We start from the raw sequence: 15,158 nt of genomic DNA, 5'->3' as shown, positions 1-15,158 counted from the left end.
CCAAGCCCAGTGCTCTATCTATTGAGCCACATTCTGTGTTTAGTTAAACGCAAGTTGTTTAAGTAATTTAAGAGTTTCAACTTAAATTTTAACATTTGAAAAATCTTGTATTAATTCTGATGAAAAGATTTCTCAGCTGAGAAAAAGTATGGACTTTAAAAAAAACAACACCTGACTTTCTGGCTCAGTAGTCATTCTAGAACTGAAGGGCAGCAGCTAGGCAAACAGGGTTAAGTCATTTGGCCAGGGTCACACAACTGGCAAATATCTCAGACCAGATGGACCCCAGGTCCTCCTGACTCCAGGCCTGGCACCCTATCCACTGTGCCACCTAGCTGTCCCAAGCATAGCCTTTTGTCATTGTGTTATAGTTGCATAATTTCAAAAAAAAAGTTGTGACTTGGTCCTTAGCCTGCCTGGGAGCCAAATAGCTCAGAGGAGGATTAGAACAAGAGTAAGCAGAGTTTTTCTCTACTAGACCACCCTCTCTTTCTTCTCATTCTTTCTACTTTCCCACCTTCACCCCAGTCTTCACTGATCCTTATACTTGTGCAAAATGTGAATACCTCTATGGGTGGAAATGGTGTATGAATCTTTCACTATCTTGGATTTCTTTTTCTTAAATATGGCATAGAAATTCAAGGATCAGAGGACCTTTGAGATTATCTAGGCCAACCTCGATTTGAATGAGGAAACTAAGGCCCAGAGAGATTAGCTGACATGCCCGAAGTCACAAAGCTAATGAGCCAAACCCAGGTCTTTGGACTCCAAGTCTAGAATGTTTTCTATTCTGCCACACTGCCTCTCCTCCAGCTGCTATCATCTGGGAATAAACAGCTGATTTCCAGGATCTAAAGTGAATGGACAAATGGAAACAAAAGCTGTCAATCTAACACAGTTGATTCAAAAGAGGTTTAGAATTCTTTCTGTTTAATCTTCCATATGCTTGAATTTTATGTGTGGCTTATACTGCTTGTCAATCCAGAACCTTGACTGGGTTTAATTAAGATTTATTTTAGTTTATTTATTTTTATTTATTTAATATAATATATAAATATGATAAGTATATATAATTTATATATTATTTATATATAAAAATATAAAATAACAAAATATAAATATAAAATTTATTAATTTAGTTAGGATGTCTTAAAGCACTCAACTACAGTTAATGACATCTCTTATTTTCCCCTCATGCATTAAGCATTAGGTACCTTTTAATATCCAGTTAGGGGTCAAAAAAAAAAAACATATTTCATCATAGTTCATTCAGAATCTAAGCATTAAGAGGGCCTTCAAAGGCCATATCACACAGAAATTCCCCAAAATTTTTGGACCCCATATTCTTTGGCATTCAGTTTGGCTTCCTATACACCCTATTCAATATATATAAAATAGCCTTTACTATGCATTTAGGTAGATTATTGGATAGAACATGGGGTCTGGAGTCAGAAAGATCAGACTTAAATCTGATCTTAACACTTACTAGCTATGTGACCCTGGGCAAGTCACTGAATCCTGTTTACCTGTTTCCTTATCTGTAAATGAGCTAGAGAAGGAAATGGTAAATCATGTCAGTGTCATCACTAAGAAAACTGAGAATCAGACACAACTAAAATGATTGAACAACAACAAATGCATGCTAGCACAAAAAAAATTTTTTTGAAGAGATTAATTAATCATAATGAACTGAGTTATTTCCCTAATATTTTATGTACCTTCTTGATAAGTTTCTGGCATCCCCTGAGGGTATGTGTGCCCAATATTGAGAACTGTTGATCTCACCCAATCTATACCAAGAATCTCTTCTAAAACATCTCTAGGGATGTCCTCTGCCTCTGCCTGAAGAGGACCAATTCATTATCCCCAAAGTAGCCCATTCTACTCATGGAGAGGCATAATGCTTACTTATATCGAGTCTAAATCTGCCCTTCTGCATGCAATTTTTCACTTGTTTATTTGGGTATGTGTTTTGGGGTTTGGGTTTTATTGGATTATTCACTTACGAAAATGAACAATACAGAAATATGCTTTGTTTTATAATACATGTATAATCCGGAAAAAAAAATCTGTCTTTCTGTAGCTTCTACCATTTACTCTTAGTTCTACCCTACAGTGCTAAGCATCAGTCTAAGACCCCTTCCACATAATACTCCTTCTAGGCACTTCAAAGATAGTCATTGTGCTTCCTCTCTCTCTTATCATGTCTTCTCTCCACCAGGCTAAATGTATGTTGTTGAGGAAAATCATTGATTTCATTTGTTTAAGGAAACTCCCTCAACCAATGTGTAGCCAGATCTGCTCTGTCAAATACAGTCTTTGAGTCTTAGTGACCCTAGACCAGTGACAGTGAACCTTTTAGAGACCACATGCCATGCTCTGCCCCACCCAAGACTGAGTGCCCCCCTTACCTCAGACAGGGGAGGGAGGAAATGCTCCCATTGGGCTGCTGGGCAGAGGGGCAGGTAAAATGAAAAAATGTCCTCAGGCCAGTGGAGAGGGGGAGGGGAGCAGCTGGGCTTGAGTCCTTCTGCCTTTCTAGTAACAAACTCTAGTGGGTGATGGCACACATACCCACAGAGAGGGCTCTGGGTGCCCTTTCTGGCACACATGCCATAGGTTTGCCATTATGGCCCTAGACCCTATGGTTTAAGTAACTTGTCAAGGATTATACACTCAGTATATGTCAAAGGTGATACCGAACCCAGGCTTTCCTGATTCCAAGATCAGCTCTCTCTTAGTTACCCTGCCTCTCCAGGTATGCTTATAATAACATCTATTACTATTAAAGTCCCATGCTGATGCCTCACTGTATTTTGAAGTGACTTTGATATCACATAATCCAAGATGCCAGGCACTGCACAGTTTTTCCTTCAACTAGGGGAAAATTACTGGGAACATTTATTTCTTCATGCAACCTTTCACTTGCAGAAAGTTAAGTAATGGACATAATTACATCAAATACGGCCACATCTGACGAATCTCTTCAGCACTACTTAAACCTCATCAACCACTTGAAAACCCCCAAACCTCAAATATGGAGGGTGATAATGATCAAACATTAATCTCTGGCTAATGATTAGATCATGCTAAACAATACTTTTGATCTCTAAGAAGGAAGCCACAAAAAACATGGAGTATAACTACCCTCCAATTAGCTAGCTGCTTACTATTAAAAGTGCTTCTGAGGACAGCCAGATGGTTCAGTGGCTAGAGTACCAGGCGTAGAATTAAGAGGACCTGGTTTGAATCTGACCTCAAGACACTTCCTAGCCACATGACCCTGGGCAAGTCACTTAACTCCATTTGCCTAGCCCTTTCTGTATTAGAGATGCTAAAATAAATAAATAAAAAGTCAATATCTTAAAATAGCTCCCAAAAGGCATCTCTCAGGTGTATTTTAAAATCATATGATACTCCTTGTACGATGAAACAGAAGGGGTAACTTTGTTCCATCACTCTCTGATTACTGATATCAGCTATATGTTCTCCTGAGGTATTTGCTACTATTATAGGCAATGTCCAGTAGAGTCAAAATTCCCATTATAGACAGAGGCTCCTGTTTACAGATGACAGCAAGACCCAGGACATTGTAGTCTATCAAACAAGTTACACACTGACAAAATGCTGCCCTGATTGAGGGAGTTTTCCATGCTAGGATTTCCCCAAATCAGTGAAAATATAGGTGTAGATTTTTAAAAAATAAAAATAAAGATACTCAAAATACTTTCCTAGGCAGTCAACAAGCAATTATTAAGGGCTACTCTGCTCTAAGGGCAGAGTGATATAGTGGATAGACTGTCTCATCTGGAGTCCAAGTTCAAATCTAGCCTCATTTAGTAGCTATGTGACCTGAGCAAGTCATTTGATTCTGCCTCAGTTTCCTCATTTATAAAATTAGAAGGAAATGGCACACCACTCCATTATCTTTGCCAAGAAAACCCCAAATGAGGTCACAGAGAGTTGAGCACAACTGAAATGACTCAACAATAATAACAACCACTTCTGCACGAGGCACCGTGTCTCTGGAGAGGCAAAGATAAAAAAAGAAAGAGCTTCCGTTTTTTTCAAGAGAGACAACATAATATGTGATATAATGATATATTTGATCTGATAATATAAGATATAGAAAACAGATACAAAATAAATGCAAGATAAAGTTCGATAGGGAGAGGACATCAGCAATCTGTGGGAAGGAGAAGGGGACTCAGGATAGACTTCATGAAGAAGGTAGCACTTGTGCAGAATCTTGGAGGAAACTAGGGATTCTCTGAGGTTTTCCGCACAGGAAAAGCCAAATGGATAAAGAACGCTTTTCTCGAACCTTTAATAAGCAGTCTGATATACAACTTATAGGGCTAGTCCATTAGTACATATAATTCGGACAAACATCCTAGATGGACAATGAACCAGGCCCAAAATTGAAGAGGAGGGAGGAGAGTAGACTGGATTGACTCTGGGAAATTGCATGGTGCTTTTTAATGACCTACTTCCCCTCTCAGAAGCAGAAGCCCATCTATTTCACAATATTCGTTCAGGGATGTCAAATACCACAGACTCCACATAACTTAAATCACGGGTGACCCAAAGGGAAGTGGAGAGGTGAATGGCAGGAGGCAATAAACTGCAACTTCTTTACAGTGAAGAATTGCTGAAGGAAAGCAGCATAAAGGATATAATCAGAGGGGTAGTGGAGCAGAAAAGGAGGTTGGTCAATCATGTAGTGAGAGCAAAGGATAACCACTGGACAGCATGTGTGCTCTCTTGGGAATCCCACGATGTCGTGAGATCTAGAGGAAGTTTCCCCATGGGGTACCTGAGAAAGTACATTTGTACTTGTGGAGGGAGTGTGCCCAAGGATGAGAGCTGAGAAACTAGTTGATAGAAGCCTGGCTTGAGGAAGCCTCAAATGTACTTTCTCAGGTACTAACAAATTTCACCAGGGTAGTTTATTGTGCCCAATCCATTAAAATAATGGCTTTAAATTTAATTTTAATATCTAATTTTTTATAATTTAAGTTTAAATTTTTAAAAAAAATTGGCTCCTCTACCAAAATAAAGAATGGTATAATGCAGTGGTATCAAACTCATTTAGAAACTGGGGCCACTAAATTGTAAATAAAGATCCCTGAAAGCTACATATTAACTTAGAAAACCACATATTAACATTAGCTATGCCCTATTGTAATTCTATTTATTTTGTTAATTGGCCACGCTTTGGAGGATCTGGGCAGCTAGATAGCCAAATGGATAGAAATCAGAAAGACTCATCTACTGAGTTCAAATTTGGCCTCGGACTCTTCTTAGCTGTGCAACTCTGGGTAAATCACTTAAACCTGTTTGTGTCAGTTTCCTCATCTGTATAAATAAGCTTGAGAAGGAAATGGCAAACCACTCCAGTATCTTTGCCAAGAAAACTCCAAATGGGGTCACAAAGAATCAGACATGACTGAAATGACTGAACAGTCATTCAGGAGTGTCTGATAGCAGCCAGTTTGACACCTCCAGCTTAGTGGACTGAATACTAGATTTGGAATCAGAAAGATCTGGATTTGGGGGCAGTTAAGTGGCTCAGTGAATTGAGAGCCAGACCTAGAGATGGAAGGTCCTGGGTTCAAATCTGACCTCAGACACTTTCTAGTTGTGTGACCCTGAGTGAGTCGCTTAATCCCCATTGCCTAGTCCTTACTGCTCTTCTGCCTTGGAGCCAATATACAGTATTGATTCTAAGATGGGAGGTAAGGATTTAAAAAAAGAAAAACCTTCACAGAAGGTGGCAAACCCTGCTGCCTCATTCCTCATTGTCTGATCCCACCTCCCTTCCCCCAGGTTTTGCAAGCCCAACCTAAGAAAAGTAGGTTACTCACCCAATGCATGGATTGGTTTGGTATCTCGGTGCAGTGTAGGAAAAGGGGGAGATGTTTTTGTCTACGAAAGAGCCAAAACCCAAACGGAAATTGCTGGTGAGCTTCCTCATCTCCTCAGCCAGCTTGGTGCCCAGATTGCGAATGGTGTCTAAATCATCCTTCATGGACAGGGAAAGGTCCATCAAATAGTATAGGTCCACGGGGTAATCCTCCACCTGTCGCACTTGGACTCGGAAAGGGGTCTTGTCACCTGTGCCAAAAGAAAGATGGGGAGCCTCAAATGGAGAAGATGCCCAGGAGGAGAAAGAGTTCCCATCAAACCTCATTCACCTCAGATTTTCCTCAGACAGTGTGGGTCAAGTCAAAATCTTTGTGAAAGTTACTGCTAGAAGACAGGGAACAGCAGAAGGTTCTGAGAAGGCAATATCAAGTGCTGGAAAAACTGAGGAGTCAGAGAGCCAGGAGTTTCAGAAAATATGAATCCTAATCTGGTCTCTGGTTATTGTTCGCTTGTTTTTTGGTCATGTCTGACTCTTCATGGCCCATTTCAAGTTTTCGTGGCAAAGACACTAGAGTAGTTTACCATTTCCTTTTCCAGCTCATTTGACAGATGAGGAAACTGAGGCCAGCAAAGTTAAGTGACTTACTCAGGGTTACACAAATGTCTGAGGCCAGATTTGAACTCAGGAAGATAAGTCTACCTGATTCCAGGCCCAGCAATTTACAATTTACACTGTACCACCTCACTGTAGCATCTGGATTACCTACTTAATTGTGACCTCTAAGCCTCAGCTTTCTTGTCTATAAAATGAAGGGCTTGGACTTGATGATATCTGGGGTCCCTTCAGTCTCTAACTGTTCATAACTTTCCCCTAACAGCCAGTCAAGTAATAGATGTTAGTTGATTAATTCTGACCTAGCATCATGCTGGTCCACAGACCTTGAGCTCCTACAGATCTCCATGTTTTCTCCACTGCATACAGGTAACAGAGAAACTGTCACAGAGGACAGCAGACAACTCAAGACACCCCAGGAAGAGCCAGACATGGGGAAATAGGACATTTCTCCCAATTATTCCCAACAAATGCTATTCCAGTCCACACTCAAAAATCTGGTTTTAAATGCACAATTAAGGTGCATTTAATTTGATTAATAATAAGTGGGACAGCTAAGGAGTTCAGTGGATTGAGAGCAAGACCTTGAGGAGGTCCTATATTCAATTGTGGCCTCAGACACTTCCCAGCTGGGTGACCCTGGGCAAGTCCTTTAACCCCCATTGCCCAGCCCTTACCAGTCTTCCACCTTGACACCAATACTCAGTATCAATTCTAAGAAAAAAGGTAAAGGTTTAAAAAAAAAGTTAGTAAGCACTAAAACTTTCCAGCACATCCCTAGCAACCTGGGACACAAAGATAAAAAATTGCAGTTCATATTCCAAAGAAGTTTACAATCAGAAGCCAACCCATGACTTCAGGGCTTTTGACAAATCTTCTGAATAACCCCGAGTCTGGAACTGTTCTTTGGACTCTAAGAGAGAAAACATATCTGGCTTTGGCACCTGCTGGCCAAAGGACAAACAGAAAGGAAATTAGCCAAAGAGGAAAATAAAAAGAAAGAAAGAAAACAGAGAGAAAGACTGACTGCACTCCATTCTATGACCTTTGCCTCAAAGCTCCAAAGCAGGACAACCTAGAGCCTGGATAATGAACACGAAACATTTTTATAGCTCTAGAAAGCCACCATTTGGGATCGAAAGCTACGCAGTTTCTCTTCCTCCCAATAGGAGAAGGCTCCTCCACCCAGATTTAAAGTGAGAAGGCTTTCCTTATTATCTATGACCAAGGACAAAATGACCAGAGCAGGTTGCATGCTTCGTGGAGCCGCTGGAACATTCACCTCCAGCTGGCAGCCACAGCTTTCTTCTGTTTCCTTCCATGACAGACAAGGAGTTACTCTCTGAGACTAGAGAGCAGCTTTCTATATTTTGTGTCCCTTTGGGAGGATAAAATGTGGTCATTCTAAGAAGATCCATGCACGACTGCCTTTCTGTACATTATAAAACAAAAATGAGGGAGCAGTTGGGTGACTCCATGCATTGAGAGCCAGACCTCCAGGGTTCAAATCTGGCTTCATATACTTCCTAGCTGTGTGACCCTGGGCAAGTCACTTAACCCCCATTGCCTAACCCTGACCGCCTTCTGCCTTGGAGCCAATACACAGTACTGATTCTAAGATGGAAGGTAAGGGTTTAAAAAATAAAATACAACATCACATTTGGAAAAATTTTCCTCCTCCATTTCCATCTAGATAAAGAACTTGCACCAAGTAGAATCTGAAAGACCAGAGCTATATTTAGTAGCTGTAAGACCCTGAACAAGTCACAGAATTTTTTTTACCTTCAGTTTTGTCATGATAATAGCCTCTATGTCACAAGATTGTTGGGAGAATAAAATGAGAAAACATGTACATTTTAAGTGCTTTGCAAATATTACAGTCTTCTATAATGTTAATTCCTATTAAGATTATAATGAATACTTGCCCCCTACATTTACTTCCCCACCCACAGAGAGCTTGGTCAAGAACACCATCCTCCAGGCCAAGACGGCTAAATTCACTCCTATCTTTTTCCAGGTCATGGGCTGAAAGTTTAGGAACATCAATTTGGCCATTCATTTCTTAATCACTCAGTTCTTATCAAAGGAAACAGAAATAGCAATGAATTTCCTTAAGATACCAGAGATCATTTTTCTCTACCTGATACTGAAATTACATGAAGAACTCTGCCAGCCTTGCCTCTTGAATCTATCACTTAAAAATAAAATCCTTTTCCAGAAAAGCAACAAGATTGCATAACACAAAGATGTTGCATGTTCAAATGGCACTTTTTTATCAGAAGAATAATAGTGAATTGTTTGTCTCTTAAATAATACTAAAGATGTTTGATTTTAGGAATATTAAAATGCTTTTAATAATTAGTTCTGAGGAATTTTTATTAAAACGGTTGGTATAAAAAAGTGATTTGCTCAAAAACTGGAAAATGAGGGTATGCCCTTCAATTGGGGAATGGCTGTCTGCTGCTGATGGAATACTATTATGCTCAAAGGAATAATAAACTGGAGGAATTCCATGTGAACTGGAATGACCTCCAGGAACTGATGCAGAGTGAAAGGAGCAGAGCCAGAAGAACATTGTACACAGAGACTGATACACTGTGGTAAAATCAAATGTAATGGACTTCTGTACTAACAGCAATGCAATGACTGAGGACAATTCTGAGGGATTTATGGAAAAGAACAGTACCCACATTCAGAGGAAGAACTGCAGGAGAGGAAACACAGAAGAAAAACAACTGCTTAAACACATGGGTTGATGTGGACATGATTGGGGATGTAGACTCGAAATGGAAATAAGTCTTGATTGATGACACATGTAAAAACCAGTGGAAATATGTGTTGGATGGGGGGAGGGGCGAAGGGGAAAGTAAAACCATGAAACATGTAACCATGGAAAATTTTTATAAAAAAATAAAATATATAATTCTTAAAAAATTAATTCTTAAATAAAAAATCAAACCATTCCCCAATCAATAAATGGGCAAGGGATATGAATAGGCAATTTTCAGATAAAGAAATCAAAAGTATCAATAAGCACATGAGAAAGTGTTCTAAATCTCTAATAATTAAAGAAATGCAAATTAAAACAACTCTGAGGTACCACCTCACACCTAGCAGATTGGCTAAAATGATAGCAAGGGAGAGTAATGAATGTTGGAGGGGATGTGGCAAAATTGGGACATTAATGCATTGCTGGTGGAGTTGTGAACTGATCCAACCATTCTGGAGGGCAATTTGGAACTATGCCCAAAGATCGATAAAAGAATGCCTGCCCTTTGATCCAGCCATACCATTGCTGGGATTGTACCCCAAAGAGATCATAGATAAACAGACTTGCACAAAAATATTTATAGCTGTGCTCTTTGTGGTGGCAAAAAACTGGAAAGCAAGGGTATGCCCTTCAATTGGGGAATGGCTAAACAAATTGTGGTATATGTTGGTGATGGAATACTATTGTGCTCAAAGGAATAATAAACTGGAGGAATTCCATGTGAACTGGAAAGACCTCCAGGAATTGATGCAGAGTGAAAGGAGCAGAGCCAGAAGAACATTGTACACAGAGACTGATATACTGTGGTAAAATAGAATGTAATGGACGTCTGTACTAGCAGCAATGCAATGACCCAAGACAATTCTGAGGGATTTATGGAAAGGAACACTATTCACATTCAAAGGAAGAACTACAGGAGAGGAAACACAGACTTGGACACTTGGGTTGATGAGGACATGATTGAGGATGTAGACCTGAAAAGACCACACCCACATAACTATCAATAATGTGTAAATAAGTCTTGACTGACCACACATATTAAAACCAGTGGAAATGTGAATTAGCTACAGCAGAGGGGGGCGGGGGGTTGAGGGGGTGAAGGGGAAAGTAAAAACATGACTTATGTAACCATGGAAAATTTTTCTAAAAATAAAAAATTATTAAAAAAAAAAAAGTGATTTGCTCCACCTTTAGGGCAACTGAAGTCCCATTAGGCAATTGGGTAGCAGGGTGGCTAGAATGCCTGTCCTAGAATTGAGAAGACTCATATTTCTGAATTCAAATTCAACCTCAAACACTTACGAGCTGTGTGACTCTGGGCAAAATACTTAACTCCCTTTGCCTCAGTTTCTTCACCTGTAAAATGATCTGGGGAAGGAAATAGCAAACCACTGCAGTATATTTGCCAAGAAATGGGATCAGGAAAAGTTAGACAAGACTAAAACAGTTGAATGACAACAAAAACTCCCAACCAAATATTCAGCAGCTATAGAGATGGACCACTATATTTAAGTTTCAGTTTGTCTTTGCCACCACCTACCTAGCTTTAGATTTGTGTCAGATTAGGAAAGCCTTTTCATTTCTTTAAAATAATATGAAATTGCTCCATACAGCTTAGAAAAAGAAAGTGGAAACCATGTTTGTTTGTTTTTATGTCTCCTGATTTTGATATTGTGATATAATTATGTGAGTATAATTGTTCTCTGCTTCCTTTAAATAAAGAGTAAATGAAGACAATCAACTCTAGCTATCCCTTGAATTAGCTTAAATAGTCTATGCAGATGAATAGATTAGATTATAATAGAGTTGACTAGCAGGTATGATAAGCTGAGAAAGCTTTTACACCAAGTTAGTCTAAAGTTCAAGAAGTCTAGACTAATAACCCTGACACTAAGGTAAGGAATTAGATATCAGGAAACTTGCCAGTTAGGTTTGGAGATAATACATGGGATTGAATACAGCTAAACAATATTGTGAACGGTAGCACATTATGTCCTAAATAAATTTACTCTTTAAGGACAGTCCTTAAATCTAATTTGAGAATGTTTGAGTTTTTAATCTATTTTTTAAAAAATTATCTTTTTTGATTAAAAGAGAGATTAAGTGGAAAGATACCAACATCTCTCTCCATTATTCAAAAGTCCTGTAGATCAGGCCACACAATAATGACTATGTTGTACACAAGCCGTCAGTATGTCTTAAATTAGAGCAAGTTGTGATGGGTAAGTTAATCGTACTTATGATGACTTTTTTTTTTTTAAATTCTTACCTTCCATCTTAGAACCAATATTGTGTATTAGTTCCAAGGCAGAAGAACTGTAAGAGCTGGGGAATAGGAGGTTCCCAGGATCACACAGCTAGGAAGTATCTGAGGCCAGATTTGAATCCAGGATCTCTCATCTCTAGGCCTGTCTCTCTAACCACTGAACCACCTAGATGCCCCCTTGTGACATCTTAATATGCAAACTAAATACAGAAAACGTCAACAGGACCATCCCATATCAGAATCTAAGAAGTGACACACAATGATTGGAAAGACCTTGTATAATTTTCTGTAAGGAAATTACTGTGTAAGAAAAGAATATGCTTGAGATATATTCTTTTCTTCCCTGTTTAAAATTTGTTTAGGGGAAGTAGAGAAAGTGTTTTGAGTCCTCCAAGCTTCTGCACTATGCAAATTACTTACTAGACAACCTTTTAAAAAAGAATTAACTTTCCAACACTGCTTCTAGATTCATCAAAAGATTCTTTCTAGCAAGATTCCACTTCAATCTTAGCCTTGATCACAAATGATTACGACCCAGAAACAGAAAACTGGATTTAGATTCTGTAAACTTCAGCCCAAGTTACAAATAGTTAAAAATTTCCCCAATGTTCAGTTTCTTTTAAAGTAAGATGGGCACATACAACAATTTACTGTATATATTATATGTCATATATAATATATATATCCATGAGCTATCACGTGGCTATCCCAAAAGATGACCCCAAATTTATGCGGGATCACTGGAAGGAACTTTTCCAAATCTATTTTGCCTCTGTGAAAACTTGAGGTCAAAGTTTTAGGAGCTCCTACCAATCAATCATCAAGTCTACTGTGTGCCATGCACATTATTAGGTGCTAAAGATTTAAAGACAAAATTGAGACAGCTCCTTGCCTCAAGGAGCTTATATTCTAAGGTGGGAGATAAATGTGCCTACCTAAGTAGAGTGTATTCACCAAAGATGAAGAAACAAAGACAGGACCAGTAATACAGTTAGAAGAACCAAGAAGAAGGGAAGTGTCATAAAACCCAGAAGAGAAAGTGGTCTAACTTGAGAGAGGTCCAGAAGATTAAAGATTGAAGAGTGGCCAACAGATCTGGCAATCCAAAAATCAATGATAATTTGGAGAAAACAGTTTCAGTTGAGTGAGGAGGTTGAAAACTGAACTGCAAAAAGGTGAGGAAAATGAGAGAAGGAAAAAAGAAAAGGATGCAATAGCATTGAGCAAAGATATTACAGGAAATCCTGACCAATGCCCTCATTTTCTTAGTTACTGGATATTAGTTTGAAGGGACGATTGTTGTTGTTTGTCCTTTGTTTTATGCAGAGGGCCAATAATATCATGGAGTGATGTCTAAATTGTATTTAAGTGAGGCAGAGTTGCATAAAGTCATTCGCCTCACTTCCTCTTCTAGACTGACCAAAGTCCAGTGTCAAGAGAAAAGTCAGGACAATGGGGGATGACCTTGGCATCTTGGAGGTCTGACCAAGCTCTATGCACCCTTCATGGCAGTTGTAACAAATTGTTCTCAGCCACTCATTCTGACAAGGAAAGTCTTTGGATGATAGGGTAGACATCCCCCACTCCAACTCACTCATGGGTTGGAAGATTATTGGTTACCCTCAACCTAGCTATTGGGCATGCCACAGCGTTTGGGAGTCACAGGTGAGAGTTAGGTTAAAGGTGGACACCAAAGGTGGGTGAACATCCCTGAAAAGAACTTGATAAGCCCTCATACCAGAGGTGCTAGTCCTCCCTGAACACCTAAGATCTAGTGAGTGGGGTTTTTTTGTTACTGTTTTTTTTTTAAACCCTTACCTTCCATCTTGGAGTCAAGACTGTGAATTGGCTCCAAGGCAGAAGAGTGGTAAGGGCTAGGCAATGGGGGTTAAGTGACTTGACCAGGGTCACACAGCTGGGAAGTGTCTGAGGCCAGATTTGAACCTAGGACCTCCCATGTCTAGGCCTGGCTCTCAACCCACTGAGCTACCCAGCTGCCTCCTCTATTTTTGTTTTTTTAATGAGGGAGATATGAGCATGTTAGTAGGTACCAGGAAGGAGCTGGTAGGAGAGGGAAGGGAAAGGAGAAAGAGAGAAGAAAGAGAATGATTTTATGAGGAGCAATACAAGTAGCAGAGTCAGAATCAGAACCTAGATCTCCAAAATCCACACTCTGCTATGTTTTCTTTTCAGCTCTCCAGAAGCCACTACTATTACTGTCTTGCAGCAGGAGCCCCACACACTTCAGAGAACCATGGGAAGGGGGGATTTGCTGTTAGAAAATCTTATATTACAAAGAGCTTTAGTAAGAAATTATTCAATGTAGTAGGTAAATTAGTTGAGCCAGTGGTTTATTTATGCCTCATCAAATATAACTCTTTCCAACCTTAATAGATTTTTAAAAACCCATACCTTCTGTCTTAGAATTAATACTAAGTATCTGTTCCAATGCAGAAAAGCAGTAAAAGCTGGGCAGTTGAAGTTAAGTGACTTGCCCAGGGTCACACAGCAAGGTAGTTTCTTAGGCCAGATTTAAAGCCAGTGCCTTCTTTCCCTAGGCCTGGCTCTCAATCCACTGAACCACTTAGCTTCCCCCTTAATAGAGTTTTTTAAAAAATTTTAAACCAACCATTCTGGAATTATTTTCTGCCAAGGAGGTCCCCAAGAAGTGTTCTTTTTAAAATTTTTCTTAACTTACCTTCTGCCTTAGAATCAATATTATGTATCGGTTCCAAGGCAGAAGAGTATTAAAGGCTAGGCAATGGGGGTCAAGTGACTTGCCCAGGGTGACAGAGCTAGGAAATGTCTGAATTCAGATTTGAACCCAGGACCTTCTATCTCTAGGCCTGGCTCTCAATCCACTGAGCTACCCAGCTGCCCCCTCTTTTCTTATTTAACTCCACTCATCAAAGTTCCAAATCTGGCTCTCAATCCACTGAGCTACCCAGCTGCCTCCTCTTTTCTTATTTAACTCCACTCATCAAAGTTCCAAAGAACCATGCTCCCAAGACATTTATATTTTTGTACTCCTCACTAGAACCTTCTTTTCTCAGTGACCCAGCCCCCTTATGACAACTTTATATGTTCAATCCTTCAACAGGTATTTGTTGAGGGCCTCACCTGGTGCTCCCTGTCTTTATTTTCAAGACCTGTTTTGGAACCTGCCTCTCTCCTGTGATCTGTTTCTTCATTGCTCACCTCACACTTTGCCCAGACTTGTCTTCCTCCTTCCTCCTACCTTCTCAGCTCTTGTGTCACTAGAAACTTCCAGGCAGTTTGCTGCTGGTGCTTAGCCTGCACCCCTTCCCTGGAGCCTTTTAAGGTAATCCCAGGCAGAGGAACAGAGATGATCAAAAACTGAGATGAAGTAAACTCAGGAGAACAGCTGCACCTGTGAAGATTCTAGCCTTCTGGGGAGGGGGTGGTGCTTTCAGGCTTTTTCCCATTTTAAACACATACACACACACACACACACACAGTGGGGCTCCTCCAGTGAATTCTTACCACTACAAGTCTGAAATAGTATATTTCGTCATATTCAAATATATCTGCACATGAATACATTTGTATTATTTTTCCATCAGAAATAATTTCTCAGTCTCCTTTTCTGCTGGCTCTCCCCTTAATGAGGAAAGCACACA

The 15,158-nt window shown here is 39.7% G+C and overlaps 1 protein-coding gene across 1 annotated transcript in view; it reads right to left on the bottom strand.

Moving 5' to 3' along the window:
• Window positions 1-15,158, bottom strand: part of ITGB5 (integrin subunit beta 5) — a 201,803-nt gene that overhangs the window by 141,184 nt on the left and 45,461 nt on the right. The window contains exon 4 of the mRNA XM_044670031.1: window positions 5,868-6,117. Within this exon, the coding sequence (XP_044525966.1) occupies window positions 5,868-6,117 (250 nt within the window). The remainder of the gene's footprint in view (window positions 1-5,867; window positions 6,118-15,158) is intronic.

The sequence above is a fragment of the Gracilinanus agilis genome, chromosome 3 (genome assembly GCF_016433145.1).
Source record: "Gracilinanus agilis isolate LMUSP501 chromosome 3, AgileGrace, whole genome shotgun sequence".
NCBI lineage: Eukaryota > Metazoa > Chordata > Mammalia > Didelphimorphia > Didelphidae > Gracilinanus > Gracilinanus agilis.
This window is presented reverse-complemented; position numbering and strand designations above follow the sequence as displayed.